General features: G+C 36.6%; 1 protein-coding gene across 3 annotated transcripts in view; it reads left to right on the top strand.

Moving 5' to 3' along the window:
• The window catches only part of LOC136864416 (fibulin-1), a 451,544-nt gene that overhangs the window by 232,225 nt on the left and 197,271 nt on the right, over positions 1–22,048 (top strand). For all 3 annotated transcript variants that reach the window (XM_067141388.2, XM_067141387.2, XM_067141386.2), the window contains 2 exons: positions 9,658–9,810; positions 16,423–16,560. In XM_067141388.2, the coding sequence (XP_066997489.2) occupies positions 9,658–9,810; positions 16,423–16,560 (291 nt within the window). The remainder of the gene's footprint in view (positions 1–9,657; positions 9,811–16,422; positions 16,561–22,048) is intronic.

The following is a 22,048-nucleotide window of genomic DNA, read 5'->3' as shown; positions in this document are numbered from 1 at the left end:
ACATACGTAAAAGTAGGCAGGGATCTTCATTCACCTTTAAAGGTGTACCATTTCCATCGCGACATTTTTAAAACTTTGCAAGCAAAAATAAAGAAAATAAATTAGGCCCACGGGAATCTATACCACGCATGGAAGTCAGCAGCATGTGAAGATAGGAGGTCTATACGACGTGACGTGTGGAGGTCTGCGTCAAGATTTTAAGATAAAATACATTGGCCCAACTGAGGATCAAACCCAGGGCTCTCTGAACTGAAGGCCTCTATGCTGATCATTCGGCCAAGGAACCGGACATAATAATAATAATAATAATAATAATAATAATAATAATAATAATAATAATAATAATAACAATAATAATAAAGGCTGAAATAATTTAGCCTCTTCGCAGATTTAATTCGTTTGCATTGGTTTTGGTCATGTGGTTGGCTTCAAGACATCCCTTCATCTACGTCGCAAGGCAAAAGCTACTACTGATGTACTGTAGAAGAACTGGGATTGATGAATAGATAGCCCATGATTGTGAAGGGACCAGTGTATGAACGTACGGGGATTGTCTTTATCCCTCCGAGTTTTCATATTTGTTCTTGTATTCCCTTTGTGTTGCTCCCTCTTACCACACTAACCGGTCATTGTGTTTATCCTATAATGCGCTTCTTTTCATATTTCTATCCCGAATATATGTGAACGGAATTGTCTTGCTTAATCCATTACTCAGTTTGTTTGTAAAGTATAATCTGATGAAGGTCAAAGATTTCCATTGCATAGAATCCCACAAGCATACTGCAGTCCTCCAAAAACCATAAAAGTATGTTTCAGTTCCTTGCTGACTGTTGTTAGAGTAAGACACGCGATTTATTGTAGATTTGTTTCCTTGCATCTCTTGTGCCAATTATTTTTCTCCCTATGTGATACAGTGAAGTGACAAGAGCAGAATGCAGTTTATTACAGTTCAGTAAATACTTACAAGCCTATACAGTATCATGACATTAAAAGTAGTTGGTGTGACTTAAGAAAACATTTATTGTAGTATAATGCAGTCCCCATACCCTATGTAGTCGATTACTTTCCCCCACTGAAATAACTGAGACTTAGAGGAGCAAAATGAAAAGGAAAACACCGAAGATTGGAGATAAAAGAAAATACAAGATAACTTAACCAGACTTATTATTTCAACATCATATTGCCCCCATTATTTCCGGTCTGCTCAGCTGGAGAGCGAGAGTCCCAAGGGTGGACGGTTCGCTGTCTAGCTTCGTTTACTTTAAAGGCAGGAAAAGATACAAGGGCTGGCGACAATGATTAAAAAATTTAAACAACTGGTTTAGACATTTATTTACAAACTAGCACTTGGTAACACATTTTAACAAATTATAATAATTAAATATTGATGGGAATTCGAAATCAAAAATCTTCTCTGCCAGTTTCCTTAGATGCAGCTTTATTGTTCTCCAACCTTTCGAAGTTGTATTATACTGAAAATACAACAAACTAACATTAGCCTACTTCTGGCTTAATGAAACAAAATAAACATTTATGTTGGGAGGACCTCCTCCTAATAATATTGTAATTATTTACAGGCTGCAGAAGCTTAAGTCTCACTAAGCTTCCTGGTTCGTAAATGATCCTAAATCAGCCTAGGTTATTTTAAATTATCAGGTTCATTAGTGATAGCATCTACTCTTTCAAAATGAAATTTCAAATTCTTCAAGTAAATGAAATAAATTATGGCGTCATTACTTTTCAAAATCTTCTCAGAAATATTTAATCACTTCGTCCTACTCGTGGATAAGCTTAAATGTACATTATATCATCCACCAAGCATGAGTTCCATAGAACTGTACTTTAAAAATTATTTGTAAGAAATATTAGTTAAACATGTCTCTATAAGGCATATTTTCATTAAATTACACGTTAGTAATAATTATTTCCAAGAAAATTCCTTTCATACTTGACTGAATAATACGTAAAGTTAGCTCTTAGCCTCTGACGCCTTGAAAAATTAACATTACAAACTTTATATAAAAGGGTATCTTTGTCCACACGATTGAAATAATCCACACTTCATTGGTGTTGGGTTCGTTAATCTTGCCTCAAATTAATTTTAAAATAAAATTCACTAAAGATTTAACTTCCAATAAATTAAATCGTCACAAACAACGATGTCGATAACCTGGGCCAAACATGATGAACACGTGGCCAGGTCAAAAACACATTTAAAAAATATCACAAGTCAATGAAAATCACTACAGCACACACTCAACATTCACACAAAGACACGAATATAATTTACATTATTTACAGCGAATTCTAGACTTTGAATGTTAGTTTTTGATTTTTACCATCTGTACATGGAATCTCACGATGACGGTATCGGTCAAAAATCAACTTACGACTCTCTCAGAAATGTGATAATCTGATTGATCACTTAGTCAGAGATGATGAAGTTTTCACAACGTTGGTCATAATAATATCAGCGGTTGATATTTGAAAGAATTGTCGTCTACAGATACGCACATAATACAGATCAAACATTAGCATCCTAATTCATGGTTCATGAGTCACGACATTTATTATTACTTAAATCTACACTCATCAATCAACACGTGCTCCACATTTGAAGAAGTTATGTTTCATCAAACACACACTCTTCAAATACATTCAATAAATAAATACAGTAAATGATCGGTCGGGATTCTGCCATATTCCAGGCTCATATTCTACTCAATTGAGCACATATTAACATCTTACAGCAATATCAAGCAATATTTAATCTCATGCCCCTTATTAATTGGTTTAACCCGAGCTGGAATTTTTTATTATTATTATTATTATTAGACGTGCTGGATATTAATTTCACGTAAATCTCAGTTCAACAATAAACCAGATGACACTAATACGCGTGAAATCCAACAAGATAAATATGAAGTAAATTTACATTGAAATCCGACGTAACAAATAACTTATGCCGTAAATCTATCCCACATGGCTTCCACTTTTGAAAATAATTTCAAAAATAAATTATGATTTACCGGTGAGGACAATGATTTTTAAGTCACTGAACTGTTAGTTGGGACATTTAGAGTAATCATAGAAGACACACACACAGTCTAGCTACTCTAATAGAATCACTTAATCACTCACACACGTGACAACTCTACCATTACCCATGTGAAAGAAGAATTGAAAATATCAACTATTTATGCGAATCTAATATAAATACTACCACTAATGAATAAGTAAGCATTATTTCTACAAAGCTGAACAGGTAAAACATTATAAATGGTACTTAAATGTATGATGAAATTGAATCTCTGCCGATGATCTGGAAATACTGGATCACATGTTACTGGTCATCTGCTTCCGTCGTTATCTCCCCATGTTAGATGTTGCCTACATTTTAGTCCACCATCACAGCAGCCAAGTCCAGACCAGAAATACCGGTAATGTAGGTTTCCTCTTCAAATAGTTGAAACAGCGTGATGAAATCCAGTGAACCCGTTGCGGTCCTCTTCTTTCTTCTGGTACGGTGAAGGCTGAAACTGACACAAATTTTTAGTAGATATTCCACATACAACACGTCGAATTTTATAGAAGAACAGTACGTAACTTATCCCTCGAAAATATGCTAGGCTCGTAGAATGTTATACTGTAGGAGGGTAGTAGACTTACACTGTCGCAGAATTGAAGTATTACAGAGTCCAATTATGAAAGTGACATAGTGCCTGCGTCGTGAAAACCCAAGTAGAAGGGAGTAAGTAACAGTGTAAGCAAGAGAGCGTTTCTTCGGAAAACTTGAGCATATAAGCGTTCATCAAGGTGGGCATGTCTCCACGTCGTATCGTAATTGGCCGTCGTCTTACATCTGATAGGATACTACAATTCTCGAAAGTACTCTTACTAGAATATTTGACACGCGCAATGATTTGCGTTGGCCTTGAGAGTTCCCACTGGGTCATATGATACAGCTGACTGGTCAATTGAAAAATCAATACTTCGCTCTTGGCTGATAAAAACCGGTTCCGTGAATGCGAACACGTCTTCGTAACACAGGACTGGAAATATTTCACCCGTACTAATGAAATAATACCCTCTCATTTTAACACACAATAAAATGTTCATTGTAGGCCAAATTTGAAGGGGACAATATTAAGTAACATTGCAACACATGCAATCAGCTTACAGAATTTCTATTTGCAGCTGGAATTGCATTTGCAGGTATAGAGGACAAAATGAATCATTAACCACACAAAAGTTAAGATTGCTACAAATTAACATGCAACCATGCCTCAATCTCTCTTCGGTAACCAAACACGCAATTAATTCTGCCCTTGTCGAAACATGTTCGAAGAAAACTTTTTGGTAAATTGGCAACAAAATCACAACTCTTACTTTATTTCAAATTCGATGTATAACGATGCGTCTGTAAAAAATAAGACCCGCTGCCTTAAATAAATAGACACCAAAGTTAAATGAGCTTTATATATGCCTTAGTTACTGTAGAGCATTGTTTCCAACTGGCATGCCGTGAGGCCATACTTAGTGGCGCACAAAATCATTTTGAAAATGATATTTTAAACAATATGATGAAACTTTACAAAAATATTTCATAATTTGTTCAAAAATTTAATAATTTTCATACCCATTGCAGACACGAGTGAGAACTAATTCATTTTTAATATTAATTCCTGTTTTTATCTATTCACTTGATCTAAATAAAGCATATTGATTGTTTTTTAATTTAAATCCATCATTAGGAGGAAAATGAGCCTTCATAAAGTCAGTATTAGGTCTTAACCATTATAAACATGGCTATGTGATCCACTCGAAGGAAAAAAGGTGGGACTAACGATCAATTCAAAGAAGACCAAGGCCCTAAGTATGAACACCAACAGACTAGACCCATTTGTCTTCAGTGATGAACCTATAGAGAATGTGGATAGTTTCACCTACATGGGCAGTGTAGTTACCAAAGATGGAGGAGCAGTACAGGATGTTTCTCAACGTATACAAAAATCAAATGGTGCCTTTGTTCGGCTCTATCCGGTATGGAAGAATAACAAAATATCTACCAGGACCAAACTTCGCATTTTCCGAAGTAATGTCAAGGCTGTTCTACTATATGGGTCCGAGACCTGGAAAGTGACAAAAGGGATTACCTCCAAGTTGCAAACCTTTGTCAACCGCTGTTTAAGGAAGATCCTAAACATCTACTGGCCGGAAGTAATCTCCAATCATGAACTATGGAGAAGGACGGGTGAAGCCGAGATGGCCATACAGATAAATCGGCGGAAATTGAAATGGTTAGGGCATACGTTGAGGAAAGAGAATGAAGCCATTGAGAGAGAGGCACTGGCACTGGATTGGAACCCGCAGGGTAAAAGGAAGAGAGGAAGGCCCAAACAAACGTGGCGATGATCTGTACACATGGAGGCAATGGAAGGAGGCAAGACCTGAAGAGAGGTGAAGAGGTTGGCTGGCAACAGGATCAGATGGAGATGCTTTGTTGATGCCCTATGTTCCACAAGGAACAACAGGAATTAAGTCAAGTAAGTCATGTGATCCACTCCATATCTTGAACTCCAAGCAACCTCAGCCATAGAAAAATTTTTGCAACCAAACATACAACGAATACCAAAAAGTACTTTAATTTCCATTGGTGTAGGAGGCGGCTTAAGTTCTTCATTCTTCTCTTGTTGATAGTACTGGCTGTTAGACACTGCTGAACGTTTGAAGGAATGTTCAGGGAAGTACTCTTGGAAGGACATTGCTGGGATTTAAGGCACTTGCAAGTGAATATCCGTGTTCCCTCCAAAAGGAAGATATTTGGATTTGGACCAGACAGAAAAGGGATCACACTTTTTAAAACTGCTATCCAGAAAAGAAATACACAGACTTAAAGCAGTTGAGACTTAAATGACTTCAGTGTTTGGGAACACGTAGCTCTACATATGTGAGAGTGTTTTCTCCCTTCTATGAAATTCATTATAAATCACTACAGAAATCGATCGATTAAAAATCAGTACAGAAATTGATCAACTTTTACATTCTTCCTTGCTCCTCACCTTATGAGATTAGCAACATCTGAGCTGGAGGTGGACATTTGTTCATTGGCAGATCGGAGATTGGTTGATCGATCCTTTTTAAAGTTTTTGTTTTGACTATTTTATTCATTTCAGTTTGTCTTTAGGTTTCATATTTCCTTTTGCCATTTTCAAGTATTAATTCAATTAAACTGACATTTTTGAGTGCTGTTATTCAAAATTCAATTCTTATGTTTAAATATTTTTGTTTATTTTTAATATCACTCTTTCATGCAGTTGTAAAATAGTGTTTTTATCAATTAAATTGATTAAACCTTCATTTCAATTGAACTCTGCATATAATATCATGATGATATTTCTGTTCTATTTACAGAATTTTACAAAAAATTGCCTATTATTACAGTGCAGCCCGTGATCATGCGTAAGGTTTCCAATGTGGCCCTGAGCCCTTATAAGTTGGAAAATCTTTTAATAGATGACAACATATTTTGCTTTCATTTTCCACTATTCACTCACTCGCTCAATACTCACAGCACTTCAAATAATTTGCCTCCGATTTTTTCCAAAGGAAACAAAATTGTGAGTTGAGCTGAATCACCATAAGAATACCAGGATGGTTATCTACTTTGCCCAAAATTATGGCAATCCAAAATTTGTATAAAAAGTCAATAGAGTCGGTTTTTAAAGTTAGAATAATGCAAAACTCAGAAGCTACAAAGGCTAAGCCTTACTACAGACAATGCCCTTTCTCTTATTAATTTGTTTCTTTTATAGGTTCAGCTCAATGACCTTATACCACCCTTTACCTCTAGTAGCAAGAAAACAGTGTTCAATCAATCAATCAATCAATCAATCAATCAATCAATCAATCAATCAATCAATCAATCAATCAATCAATCAATCAATCAATCAATCAATCAATCAATCAATCAATCAATCAATCAATCAATCAATCAATCAATCAATCAATCAATCAATCAATCAATCAATCAATCAATCAATCAATCAATCAATCAATCAATCAATCAATCAATCAATCAATCAATCAATCAATCAATCAATCAATCAATCAATCAATCAATCAATCAATCAATCAATCAATCAATCAATCAATCAATCAATCAATCAATCAATTGCATTTAGGGCTGTCACCTAGGTGGCAGATTCACTATCAGTTATTGTTTACTAAGGGCCTAAATATTTTCAAAAACTTGGAAAGGTTTCGAACATTTCTCTTGATAAATTATTCCAATCCCTTACTCCTCGCCACAATCTGTCCTCTTGAATTTCAACTTAATTTTCATATTATGGCCTTTCCTACTCTTAAAACTTTCCTCAAGTTTATTTGTGTACTAATATCATTCCATGCCGTCTCTTCTCTGACAGTTTGAAACGTGCCGGTACCACTTTTTTAGCATCTCGTCCCCTTCCTTACTTGCAAACCAACCCACCCCACAGTTTACAGCATGTTCGTAACACTACCCTTTTGTCGGAAATCATCCGGAATAAATAGTGCTGCTTTCCTTGGGATCTTATCCAGTTCTTGTATCAAGTTTTCCTGCTGTGGATCCCATACACTGGAATCAAACAGGGTAATTGGAGTAAATAATCATAAATGATACACTTCGCGTATAATAGCTTTGGCTTTCATGCTGGCTTCACAATCGTGATAGGAGTTTTCTGACCTTCAAGGTCATCAACAAATTGTTTTTGAAGTTTCCATTGTTTTACTAGATACTAAGTCTCGAATTTTCAAGGGTCTGTTATGAAGTGAAACGTTGAGAATGGACCACAGCCCACAAGCAGAAAACTCATATCACTCACTTCAGAATTAGAATTGCCTGTGATGAACTGTGCAACAAAGTTGTCTGGAATAATTATTATTATTTGTCTCATTGGTTAGTAGTAATAATAACTGACATCTTAAAACATCAATTCTATGTAACTGAATGTATACGGTAAGTATTATTAAATCTAAAGCCTAGCCGGCGTTCTCAGGTTTATTATCATATACCATATGCCTGCTTTACAACCTTTTAATTTCAAGATGTTAATGTACCGGTACCTTTATTTCATGTCTGATTGTAAGATTGAAAAGAATATTACTTTCAAAATCAGTACCGTGTACAAAACAATGATCATTAGCTAGATAGTAGAGTTGATACGTCAAGGAATCTATATACTTACATGGCGGAGTCCTCTTCAGTAATCCTACAAGTATAAACCATATGATGATCTGTGTTACTGCAAAATCTGTCATTATTGCAGCTGAATTTGTGTTTGAATTTGCAATTGAATGGTTTACCTGGGATTTGAATATAAGGTACCAATACTGCATTTGTTCTGACTGAGTATGGGAATTCAAAGGAAAAGAGGAAATATATGAGTATGCATTGGTATTTAAATCACTAGGCCTACTCTCAGTTCCATCAAAAGAACAAACAACTGTTTATTTATAAAGAAAACGTGTATGTAGGCATATCTTGTAGTTTATGGTGTAGGCTTTCGTTTTACAATTCCCTCAGACTGTTTGCATGAGGAGATCATACTGGAAATGCTTACACTACTTCAGGAGCTCAATGGGGTTAAGATTGGGGAACATATGGATCACTGAAGGAATGACAGCTTACTGTCATGCTCCTAGAAACAACTAAAAATAATATCAGCTCTCATCATTACATTAATTCTGTCACCCTGTACTTACAACTTATGATACTGTGGATCCATTGACTTCTATTGTTTCTGCCTAACTTCGAACCTACTTTCAGAATGATAGGTGGCGGTGATGGTAGTTTTAAGAGAAAATACAACTAGGCGACCATCTCCCATCAGTGTGACACAACGTAAACCTGATTTCACTCAACCATATGACTCTTTTCACTGATCAATGATACTACTGCAGTGGGTGCAATGGTCCTTGGTAAACTGATGGTGAAATTTCTTGTTAGTAGTTATTAAGAGTAGATCTCTTAGATGATATGTGCCTCCCTTTGTCAACATTAATTTATTACGGAAGGCATTTGTGGTGTATTCATGACAGTGCCAACCTCAGGAAAACAGTCAATGTTGCAATATAGGAAACAAGCATTTTGCACCAACATTCATAGTCTGATCAAATTATGTAACATCCTTTCCTTGCCTCGGTACTTATACGCAAGGAAGTAAACTGCGAAGGTAGACTGGAGAAATGTTCCACTGCAATGAGGTGTCAACCTATGCCATCCATTAATTCCTGCTTTTTCCCCTCCCCAATTTTTCTGTACACATCAGTGGTGGTTAGTCTTTATACAATTGCAGAAAAATATCGCAATACTTCCGCGGCAGAAGAGATGGGGAATATATTTCAACTAAACAGCTCGAATTCATTTCTATTTTCATCTTGTGGGGCACATACTTGAAATAAATTCATAGTTCCCTTCTCCAAGTGAAATGTCAGTGTAATGATCCTCTCTCTTACATACAATTTCTTTTCTATATATTTCTTTATATCTTCCTAAAATTACAGCAACTCCAGTTTTTGTCTCTACTTCTCCATTGTAAACTACTGGCATTCATCCTTCAGTCTCCTTTCTCCTATGCACTTGTACATTATTAACCGAATATTCTTGTTCTTCAGATATAAATGAGTGTATGGAGGGCTCTGATAATTGTGATGTTGGAAAAGAATTCTGCATCAACACAGAAGGAAGTTTTACTTGCCAGCTAAAAGCAGAGAAGGCTAACTGCCCTGCTGGCTACAAATTTGATCAAGAACATTTATCATGTGAAGGTAAGTTACTGCATTCTGTTATTGCCTGTATATCTTTTAAAATGCATACCTACTTAACTTCGTAGTTAGTGTGGATGGATTTAGTTTCACTTGATATTCTATGGGTATATCATGAAATTTTATATGAAGATGTATTAATTTACTATGTTGTACTATACTATACTATACTATACTATACAACTCTCTGGGAGTTCCTTCTGATACTTCAACCTGTGAACATAATAACAAAATTCGTCAAAGAATCTGATGTTTGGACAGGACATCACCTAATATAGACCAAAATGTAAATCTCGAATGATCGTTAAGCATGTGGCAAGCATGAGAAAGTTAATAGTGAAATGATATCCATTTATGTCCTAACTATGCTTTAGATCCAAATTCTGCAGTGAGGTTTATGGTAGGAGTATAACTTCCCTTAAGGTTATTGCAGCTATACTATGAAACCACCTCTACTGTGGCAATTCATTCTAAGAACCACTATTAAATAGTGTAGGAATACTATATAAGGTAATTTTATTGTTCAGTTCTTCATTGTGAAATAAATATTTGTCAGCAGCCCATAATGAAGTAATAATAATAATAATAATAATAATAATAATAATAATAATAATAATAATAATAATAATAATACAACAATCTTAACGAGAGAACACAAGATGCAGCACAAGATGGAAATACGCCCAGCGAAGAAAAAATTCACAGCTATTGGTCGGGAGTATGGTCAAACCCAATAGAGCACAATGCGGAAGCCCATTGGATCAGTGAACTGAAAGATAGAACTAATGAAGTGAAGCATATGGCAACCAAGGCTGTTCAGATCGGAGAAATACAACAGAGCATCAAGAAACTGCAGAACTGGAAGGCCCCAGGCATTGATCTGATATACAATTATTACTACAAGAAATTTACATGTACTCATTTCCTTCTGACTCAAGATTTCCAGAAATTTTTAGACAACCCGGCAACATTCCCAGCTTTCCTGTGCACTGGCATTACATATCTGAAACCAAAGGATGAAATTCTGCAAAATCCAGTGAAGTATCGGCCTATAACATGTCTAACTACTCTATATAAGATATTTACATCTATAATAGCCATCATAATTCTGAAACACTGCGAGGAAAACTACATCATTGCCGAGGAGCAAAAGGGTTGCAAGAAGAATACCAAGGGGTGCAAGGAGCAACTGATTATCGACACTGTGGTCCTGGAACAAGCACACCATAAATCCAGGAACCTATTCACGTGCTTCATTGACTACCAAAAGGCCTTTGATTCAGTACCACACACTTGGCTCATACATGTTCTGGAACTATATAAAGTTGACCCCTCAATCATTCACTTCCTGAAGACGGTAATGGCAGACTGGAACACCTCACTTCACGTTTCTCTAAGAAACTGCAGTGTTGCAACAAGACCCATACCAATACGACGAGGGATCTTCCAAGGGGACTCACTGAGTCCATTATGGTTCTGCATGGCATTAAATCCACTATCCTACCTACTGAACACAAGTGGGTATGGATTTAGCATTAAGAATAAGCGAGAAGAGCTATTCAAAATCAGCCACCTACTCTATATGGATGACATTAAGCTGTGTGCCTCTACCAAACCCCATCTCCAACATCTCTTCTCAATTGCCGAGACGTTTTCTTCAGATATAGGCATGCGGTTTGGATTGGACAAATGCAGAACCCAAACTGTCATCAGAGGATCCTACTCAGCACAAGGGACACCTTCGAGTTTAAGGGACGAATCCATATAACAGCTGGAGGAAGAAGAAATGTACAAATACCTCGGTTTTCATCAGAGCACTCGTATGAAACATGCCGACATCAAGAGAAATGTCACGCAGCAATATATAACACGTCTCAACAGGGTACCATCATCAAAACTGACAGCTAAACATCTTACCAAAGCAGTCAATACGTACGCCGTACCACTGCTCACATACTCCTTTGGTATCATAAAATGGACCCAAACAGAACTTCAGCAGTTACAAACGAAAACAGCAGTTTCACCCGGTACCATATGCACCATCCTAAATCTGCAACCGAACGTCTTACACTCCCGAGATCAGAAGGTGGTAGGGGCTTTTTATCCATTGTCAATTTACATAGCAATCTAATATCAAGTCTAAGAGAATATTTCCACTCGAGAGCTGATACATCGTGTCTTCATCATGCTGTTTTCAGAGCTGATATAAACTATACACCTCTCAATCTGTCGTCGCCAGAAATGCCTGTTTCTACCCCACCTACAAAAGAGATGAATATGGCCATGTGGAAGCAAAAACCTCTTCACGGGAAATACCCCCATGAACTGGATCAGCCTCATATCGACAAACCTGCGTCGCACGCTTGGCTGACCTACTCCGGCCTTTTCCCAGAAACAGAAGGATTTGTTCTGGCCATCCAAGATCAAGTAATTGCTACACGGAACTACCGTAGATTTATCATGAAGGATCCAACAGTTGTCTCAGACAACTGCCGCCGCTGTTCCAGAACTACAGAGAGCATACAGCACGTCATCTCTGGTTGCCCACACTTGGCCAACACCGATTATAAGCACCGACATGATCAGGTAGCAAAAATCATTCACCTGAAACTTTCTGTAAAATGTGGATTTCTTCAGTCATCAACTGCATATTGGAAATGTACACCTCCACCCATTCTCGAAAACTCTTCATATAAACTACTATGGGACCGAGAAGTCATAACCGATGTCACGTTCAGCAACAATAGGCCAGATATTATTCTAATCGATAAATCAAAAAGATCCGCATCCCTTATAGGAATTGCCTGTCCAAATACCTCCAATCTGCAAACAACAATAGCCACAAAGATATCAAAATACACAGAACTGGCAATAGAAATACAACGCCTGTGGAAACTAGAATCAGTCACCACAGTTCCAATGGTAATATCATGTACCGGTGTTATTCCAAAATGCTTGCACAGCTCTCTGGCCGCATTAAAACTGCATCATCACACATACGTAGAATTACAGAAAGCCACCCTCCTGAGCACTTGCCACATTGTGAGAAAGTTCCTAGGAACGACTTTTCCTCTGACTCACGCCAAAAAGCATGAAGTTCCAGGCCGCAGTTCCAGAATACTGAAGAACAGATTCCCAAAACGGGAACATAAGAAGTCTGAAGTTGTTTGTATTTAGTGTATAAATGTATATTTTGTAATTATTTCTGTTGTAAATATTTGTACATATATGTACCTGTAGTTTCATAATCAAGAGGGTGACTCCTTGCTTAGGCCGAGTCAGCCTATAATAAGAATAATAAGAATAATAAGAATAATAATCATACATGCAATAATAACAAAATAAAAAAAAAATTGCTGGAATAGACTACCTGACCTAAAATCTAAATAAAGTACACTATTTATTTTGTCCAGACTTTACTAATGTAAAAGAGCTATAAACATAATTATTAATGTTAATAAAATATCACTACTTGATTATATCAAAATGAATTAAATAATTCACATTATTTTCTGTAAGGAGTGGTTTGTGGGGATTGTCCCAAGAAGTAAATGAAATGCTATTTGTTTAACTGAAATTATTATTATTATTATTATTATTATTATTATTATTATTATTATTATTATTATTATTATTATTATTATTATTAATATTATTTTAAATTAATAAATATGCAAAATTCTGCTACATTAACTATGCCAACAAACTACCTCAAGCTGACAATTGTTACGGTAATGTGTTCTCTCTTGCAAATGTTTGCTTTGTATTTATAATGGAATGTAGCAATCTAGCAGTTTGAAATCTTTGAAACCAGGAAACGTATGTGCTTGAAACATATATGTAAATATACATACATTTATTTGACTGAAAATTATGTGTACATAAAACATTTGTTAGGAAGTAAAATATTTGGACAGGGTGTGAAATAGCAGGAGGGGAAGAGGGTTCCCCCCCCCTCGACGATTTTATCTCAAATGTTCCTCCTCACTAAAATTGCCTAGGGGGGCTCCATTCATTATAAAATAATGAGGAAAATGTAGAACACATTAAATTAATTAATGTCTTTTACTGTGCATATTTTCATAAAAATGTCAGCAATAATACACATAATATAGAAATAATAGAATGACTGTGCCAGGCCTTGAGTACCGTAACAAAGCAACTCCGCACTTGCAATCTATTGTTCATGTTTCACTGTGGTAAGACCATCTGAAACCAGGGCAAAAATATAAATTACTAAAGCCCTCATCCCTTGTCATCGCTCAAAGTAGCTCGAGATTACACTACTCCTGTGCTTCTTAGAGAGGGTATGTTTACGGTAGGTAGCAAATAGGACTATATTCACTTAACAAGGGAACTATCAATACGGTCATATCGAAACCGACAGTGAAATTCCGCTGAGAAGATGAGTGGACCATAAGAAAGCAAGATACAAGAATTTAGCTGCCATTTCGAGCTGCAAGATCCTGAAATCGACACGGAAATGTGTAGTAAGATTGCACGCGTTAGCAAATAGGCCTATAGCTGGACGTGGACGGCTTTGGTCACCAGTTCGGGCGAGCGCGTTACTTTGAGCTTTCTATGCCAGGCAGTTAACACATGTTCCTTTGAGAGAGCAGTCATGATTCCAGCTAATTTTCTAGAGTATGTGTTACGTTATTTGCGTGAAATTTTACCCGTAAAATAACATCGGAAGAAAGGGAGATAGGTCGACATGTGATCGAACTAATTGAAAATCATCCCATGGGTGTCAGCATTGTCTGGAGAGAAATAGCGCGAAAGTGACAGTCGAAGCAGTAACATCCCATATGCATCATCTGAAAGAGAAGGCAGCACACCATTGCTAGGTACGAGAGTTGTTACGGATCCGAGTTCGTGCCCCGAGTCTGATTCCTGTCAATCCAGTGAAACAACACCGCAGTCACCAGACATTTCAAGATATCCTTCCAGTCCACAGAAGAAAGTGAAACACACTGTAAATTTTGCGTACAAGAGTAAAATGTGGTTAAAATGTTGGGATGGTGGGGGGGGGGGTAGTGCGGAGGGTGTAAGAAGCGGCTTTCATTAACCACTGTTCGCAAAGTTTTTATGGTGACGTCGCTACGACAACTGTACATGTGGAAGAACTAATTAAAATCTACGTCATTAAGTCCCGTTTAACACCGGAAATTGATGCATTAAACATTATTTTCTCGTTGTGCAGGGGCAAGAAGGTTGATGCAGAACATTTGTGATGAAGGCATGCGACTGTGGGCCATCGACATTTCAAGAGAGATTTCAATGGGACAAAGTAATAAGAGCGCACCTACTGGTTGACAGAGTTGCTTCAAGAAAATGTACCGAATCAAAAGTAGAAAGGTCACAAAATTTGTATTCTATGCGTACGGTATCTGAAAGAAGAAGATGGAGAAAAAGATAGAAGTCGCAAAGAAATTTGTGGAAGCAGCTACAGAGCGATTTTTAGATTACACCCCTTATTCAATACACAATACTCATCAGAATGGTTTCGTGCACGAACTGAAAGCAAAACGTACTGTATCGTTTGTTGGTGAGAAACGAACAGAAGCAGTTGCTCAATCGGTTAGTGCATTCACCCATTCCTACACAATTATGTCTACAATTAGTATGGCCAGTACTCTTTTCCCGAAATTATTCATTGTACCACAGGAGTCAACTGGAACTTTGGTCCAAGAGTTTTCAAAAAATTTTGACATGCCAAAAATATAAGTCTAACAGCCACAAAATTAGGAAAAAAAGGAATGAAAGTACTGGTGTTAAGAAGCTATCTTTCCATTCGTGGAAGACAAGTGTTTGCTACTGGTAGATTCCTGGACTACTTCAAGAGACCTTGGCACGCGATAACCTGCCAGTTCATGCTATGTATTTCTCTTCAGCACGACTGCAACTCCACTCCGCTGTGCGCCGCGCTAGCAAGATGCAAGGGTTGTCCAGTAGCTGCGTTGCCACAAAGATTTTGTATCAATATTTCGACACCTTCCAGTTTGAAAAAGGCGCTAATTTTTTGTACATAGCTATTTTATGGTCTCCTCATCCTCTCAGCGAAGTTTAATTGTCGGTTTCGAAATGACCGTATTGATAGTTCACTTGTAAGGAGTATACCACCGGAATAACTTTCCAATACTTATAATTCCTTTTATAACAACCGAGTTCTAACAATAAGATAATAGGGGCGGGAGTAATTTACCTACTGGCGAATTGTATACCCACTCCACCGCCGGATACCGATTGAGGTAATTGAAGTAGTTAAACACTGTGATCCTTCCCCCCACTCCAACCATTTCTTTATGATTTCACACCCTGTATTAGGAGTTATAAATACTCGTTAAGAAACAAAAGAAAATAATGAAAACATATATGACCAACTTCCAAGAAATGTAAAAATACATCACAGCTGAGGTATGGGCAAGCCTAATGAATCTAGAAACTTCGCCTGGCAAAAGCATCTCGAATCGTAATATTTTACATTAATTTGCACATAATGTTTGAGATTTTATGTGCTCTGTTAAGGAGTAACAATGTAACATTTCCCTCTTACATATATGCCATGTGGTCTTTGTTTTTTTCTGTATGTTTAATACTTTTGAACACTTGTAGATGTGGATGAATGTGCTGAGAATATCCACAGCTGTGTTCCTAACAAGGAGATATGTCGCAACACAGTGGGGGCTTATGAATGTGATATGACGTGTGCCATTGGATTCGAATACAGCCGTGCACATAGGACTTGTGTTGGTACGTACACATGTTATAAATACCAAATCTTCATTTATTGATTAGGTTATAGTAACACTGTTCATTATAATGAAACTAGTTCATACAGTGTCATAATGGGGCAATTATGGTCATGGTTGTTTACTCCAAAGAAATGTGTATATGCATCAATGTGTCAATATTACTATTTTCATGTTCAAATGCATTTGAGCCTGAAGTAAGTGAGATTAGAAAAAGTTGTTCGTATATCTTTACATAATATACAAAAATACAGAACATTGGTAATAGGACCTATTCAGGAAATCAGGTAGATGCATGGAATTGATTGATTGATTGATGGATACATTGATTGATTGATTGATTGATTGATTGAACATTAAAAGACCATATAATATATTTTCCATTAGATTTATTAAAGAAATGAACTATAGATGAATATTCTCTGAGTTCTGGGCTTTCATTTTCCTTTAGCTATACTCTGGACCAGGCACTATTTCGGTAAGCCCAATGTAACTTTCCTCATCTTCAGAATATTATATACCCTACAACTCTACTTCCCTTTCTTCCACTGGATCATTCCTCATGTTATTTCTCCAAAGGCCTGTTTTCATTCTAATTTTTAGATTACATCAATGTTGTGATTGCCAACTTGCCTTTCAGTACTGTATTATGTTTATGTCTCCATATAAACAACAAGTAGAGTAGATTAGATTAGATTAAATTCACTTTCTCTGGAAAGATTACGGCCATTTGGACATCTCCGCCATCCAACCAGATTATGAGATACAATATAAACGGTATATACTGTACAATAATAATCAGAAATAAAAAATTACTTACAACTGTTAACTTGATTACCAATACAGATAATGGTAGTAATGTAGTGATGGATGATGATGGCAATCTTGAAGTAGTAAAAAATCTACAAAAAATATTAACATATATATAACTGAATCCTTACAATCAATCCAATCCAATCAATCAATCAATCAATCAATCAATCAATCAATCAATCAATCAATCAATCAATCAATCAATCAATCAATCAATCAATCAATCAATCAATCAATCAATCAATCAATCAATCAATCAATCAATCAATCAATCAATCAATCAATCAATCAATCAATCAATCAATCAATCAATCAATCAATCCCGATCTGCATTTAGGGCAGTTGCCCAGGTGGCAGCTTCCCTATCTGCAATTTTTCTAGCCTTTTCTTAAATAATTGAAAACAAATTGGAAATTATAGAACATCTCCCTTGGTGAGGTATTCCAGTCCCTAACTCCCCTTCTTAAAAATGAATATTGGTCCCAATTTGTCCTCTTGGATTCCAGCTTTATCTTCATATTGTGATCTTTCCTACTTTTAAAGATACTTCTCAAACTTATTCGTCTACCGATGTCATTTCACGCCATCTCTCCACAGACAACTCAGAACATACCACTTATTCGAGCAGCTCGTCTCCTTTCTCCCAAGTCTTCCCAGCCCAAACTTTGCAACATTTTTGTAATGCTACAGTTTTTTCGGAAATAACCCAGGACAAATCGAGCTGCTTTTCTTTGGAATTTTTCCTGTTCATGAATCAAGTAAACCTTGTGAGGGTCCCATACACCGGAACCATACTCTAGTTGGGATCTTACCGGAGGCGTGTATGCCCTCTCCTAAACATCCTTACTACAACCTCTAAATACCCTCGTAACCATGTGCAGAGATCTGTACCCTTTGTTTACAATCATATTTATGTGATTACTCCAATGAGGATCTTTCCATATATTAACACCTGGGTACTTACAATGATCACCGAAAGGAACTTTCACCCATCAACGCAGTAGTTAAAACTGAGAGGACTTTTCCTATATGTGAAACTCACAACCTCACTTTTAACCATGTTTATCAACATACCGTTGCATACCTTCCACCTGACAACATTATCGAGGTCATATTGCAGTTGCTCACAATCTTGTAACTTATCTATTACTCTGTACAGAATAACACCATCTGTAAAAAGCCTTATCTCTGATTCCACTTCTTTACTCATATCATTGATATATGTACTGTAAGAAATCATAAAGGTCCAACAATACTGCCATGAGGAATTCCTCTCTTACTTATTACAGGGTCAGATAAAGATTCGCCTACTCTAACTTTTTGAGTTCTGTTTTCTAGATATATAGCCACCCATTCAGTCACTCTTTCGTCTAGACCAAGAGCACTCATTTTTGCCGGTAGTGTCCCATGATCTACCCTATCAAATGCCATAGATATGTGAATTGCAATACAGTCGATTTTACCTCATGAATCCAGGATATCTGCTATGTCTTGCTGGAATCCTACAAATTGAGCTTAGTAGCTACTCATGAAATAACTACTTAAAATCGCTGCTGCTAACAATTTACAGTTTAGAATGTTCAATTATTGAAGAGATATTGCCGACAGCATTTCCCGAATCTGGCAGGGGCCTTCTCTGACAGAGCTAGGTAGGTAGCTTATTCCCCGGTCATGAACAACAGAAGTGTTTCTTTGTTGAAAATGAAGCCATACCTTCTAGTTTCAACTCAGTTAATGCAACTTTACGTTATCCAGTTCGTCGAACCCTAAATATAAAAACTACAACTCTATAGCATAACTGTAAAGATACACATAATTAAAAATAATAATAGTGTTTTTAAAATTCTTTCTTTAATAATGTGATTTTTACAGGTATTTTATAGGATTGTAGTTGTTATACCGGTATTTAGTGTTCAACGTATAGGAGAACTTATAGTTACTAAAATAAAGAATTTGTGTATTTTGTTGTACGATTAGATGGTATAGATAAGACTGTGCCTGTTTTTGAACGAGTTACAAAATTGCGGTGGGATGACAACCAGTTAAACTGAGAATGAATGTAAGGTAGAGAGAATTCGGTGAAGAAGGTCTGAAAGGAAGAAGGTGTGAATGTTATCTCACTGTTTTGGTCTTAACCTGACATGTTCACCGTAGGCTGAGATGACACGGTTATATTACAAAACATTGCTGAGGTGGCACACAGCAGTGTTTTGAGCACATTGTAATTTATGATCAAGAATGGCAGTCAGATTACTGTAAACTACACGACAACAGCCAAAGTGAGGTAACACAAGTGTAGAGACAAGGCGCTCTTTCAACACCCGAGAACAAATCTTCTGGAATCTATGTATTGAGCTTCGAGATAAAAGTACGTTTCTGGAGATAGTCGACATTTGTTGCATGCAAGAAAGGTGTTTATATAGGAATATTCGTAGATATTTTCCCACTTCAAGTTATTTAGTTGGTGATTCACACGGGTATAATTTTGGAAGAGACATTATTGTTGATTTTGGAGTGAATGTTTGGGTGTAGAATTATGATTGCTTGAGAGATTACATTGTTTAGTCTAAGCCCATGCAGGTCTATCCAGTCACAGATTTCTTTTAAATCTTTGTCGATGATGTAGACTATATAATTCATGTAACCCATGTAGAAAAGCACAATCTATTTGTATGGTTGAATGTAAGTTTGTGCAATGCTTCTGCACAGCAGGTTGGCGACACTAGCAATAAATTGGCAGTTGTTAGGGAAATAAGACAAGAAACCTGTTTTGTTTAAAGTTGTTATTATGGAATGAGAAGTTAATGCGGTTGTAAAACTATAGATATTTATACATCATCAAAACAATTAAACATCTCTTATGGTCACAGAATGATAGATAACAGTGCAGATGAAAATTGACAACCATTTCCTGCTAACGCTTCAGACAATTAGCATACAGTAACTTTCTACGGTGATGTATGATATGATGTATACAGTATAATAAGCAATTAAAAGTATGCTTTTTCATATTTCATACAAGTTAAAGATATTTTTTGTGAAAAAATTAGTATTTCTTTCTTTCTTTCTTTCTTTCTTTCTTTCTTTCTTTCTTTCTTTCTTTCTTTCTTTCTTTCTTTCTTTCTTTCTTAAGGAACAGTTAGCAAGTGACCCTCTAAATGAATGCTGAGTCCAATTTGAAATTCACAAACAAACAAAAGAAATCAAAGGGGGAAGGCTTTGAAGGACCATTTCATAGCAAAGGCACTTCATTTGCAGTACTAGAATTTGACTATTCCCAGAACTACCCGGTTCCTAAAATAAAAGTGAATAGCCAGTTTTATAAACATTTGTTACAGTTGTAAAGCATTCTGACATGGAGACCCAGGTGAAGAAAACTTCAATGTCTTCTTTTCTTACTTAAAATAAAACCAGTTCAAAATGTGTGCTCCTTTGTGTGGCAGAATAGTATATGATCCTCCTTTCCTATAACTCTGTCACCTGTTCGTCTCATTTCTTGGATAGCAGTCATATCTAATCTATAGTTGTCAAGATGATCTAAAAGCTTTCTTATGATTGCAGTCTAGTACAATGTTAAAATATTCCATAATCCAATCCCCAAATCAAGTAAACGTTTGCCATGTTGTAGTGAAGAAGTCAGGCTGGCTGAGGAAAGGTATCCTTCCGTATGTGAGCACGTCCCCTGTTCCCTCTTCCAGCCTTGATTCTCCTTCTCTACCACAGCCAACTTATTATTAACGTCGTCCATCTATCTGACAAGTACTTCATTCTCAAATCGTGTAGCATAAAAAGCAATCACTTCCTTTCTTATAGTTGCACGTTGATTACGCACCATACCTATTTATTCCATTATTGACCATGTAAAACCTGCACATTACTGGCGAATACCGAGGCAAGATAAGCAAGGTTTATTTCATAATGCAATTTGTGTGAGGCGCATGGGGACTTACAATGATAAGTATGACGACGTAAGTATACGATTCCTCTCTCGTGCAACGACTGTCAGTAGCAGTTTCTGTTTCTCACAGTTCAACAAGCTGAAAACCCACCTGAGTGGGATTGCAAAATGCAGTGTTTCCAGGAATTTTGTAAATATTGCAGTCTCTTCATTCGGAAGGAAAAAATGAGCTCATGATCCCCTCATGACAACATTTCTTTAGATAGAGAGCAGTTACTAAAATAAAATACAAATTGTTATTATTATTTTTATTTCGAGTAAGTTAAGGCCCTTCCTGTTTTACTTACGGCGGGTGCATAGTTCGAACTGAACTGACACATAGGCCTACTGACGAACAGTCGAACAAACGTTTTCTGTCACATATATCTGGCATGCAGCTTAGTTGAGTTACGTTTTGTTTCACTTTCCTTATCGCCTTGATTGCTTGTTTACATAATTCAAACACTTTCTTAAAACTTAATTTTCAGCGACTTTAAGGAGACGTATCGTCAGAAACTCTCACGATATATATAAACAACCACAGGCCAGAATATAAGATATGGTACCAGAAGAAAACATACGAATTCCTTTAAATTCCGCGCGAGCCATGTGAACACTGTACGTAGAAACGCCGGTCAGCTGCTCGGTTTTTTCACCACTTCTTCAACACTCCACAGCGGATTCTCATCTCGTAGGCTACTGTAAACGTTCATAACAATTTGTTTAGACTTCTTACGTA

This window comes from Anabrus simplex, chromosome 2, assembly GCF_040414725.1.
Source record: "Anabrus simplex isolate iqAnaSimp1 chromosome 2, ASM4041472v1, whole genome shotgun sequence".
NCBI classification, from domain to species: Eukaryota; Metazoa; Arthropoda; class Insecta; order Orthoptera; family Tettigoniidae; genus Anabrus; species Anabrus simplex.
This window is presented reverse-complemented; position numbering and strand designations above follow the sequence as displayed.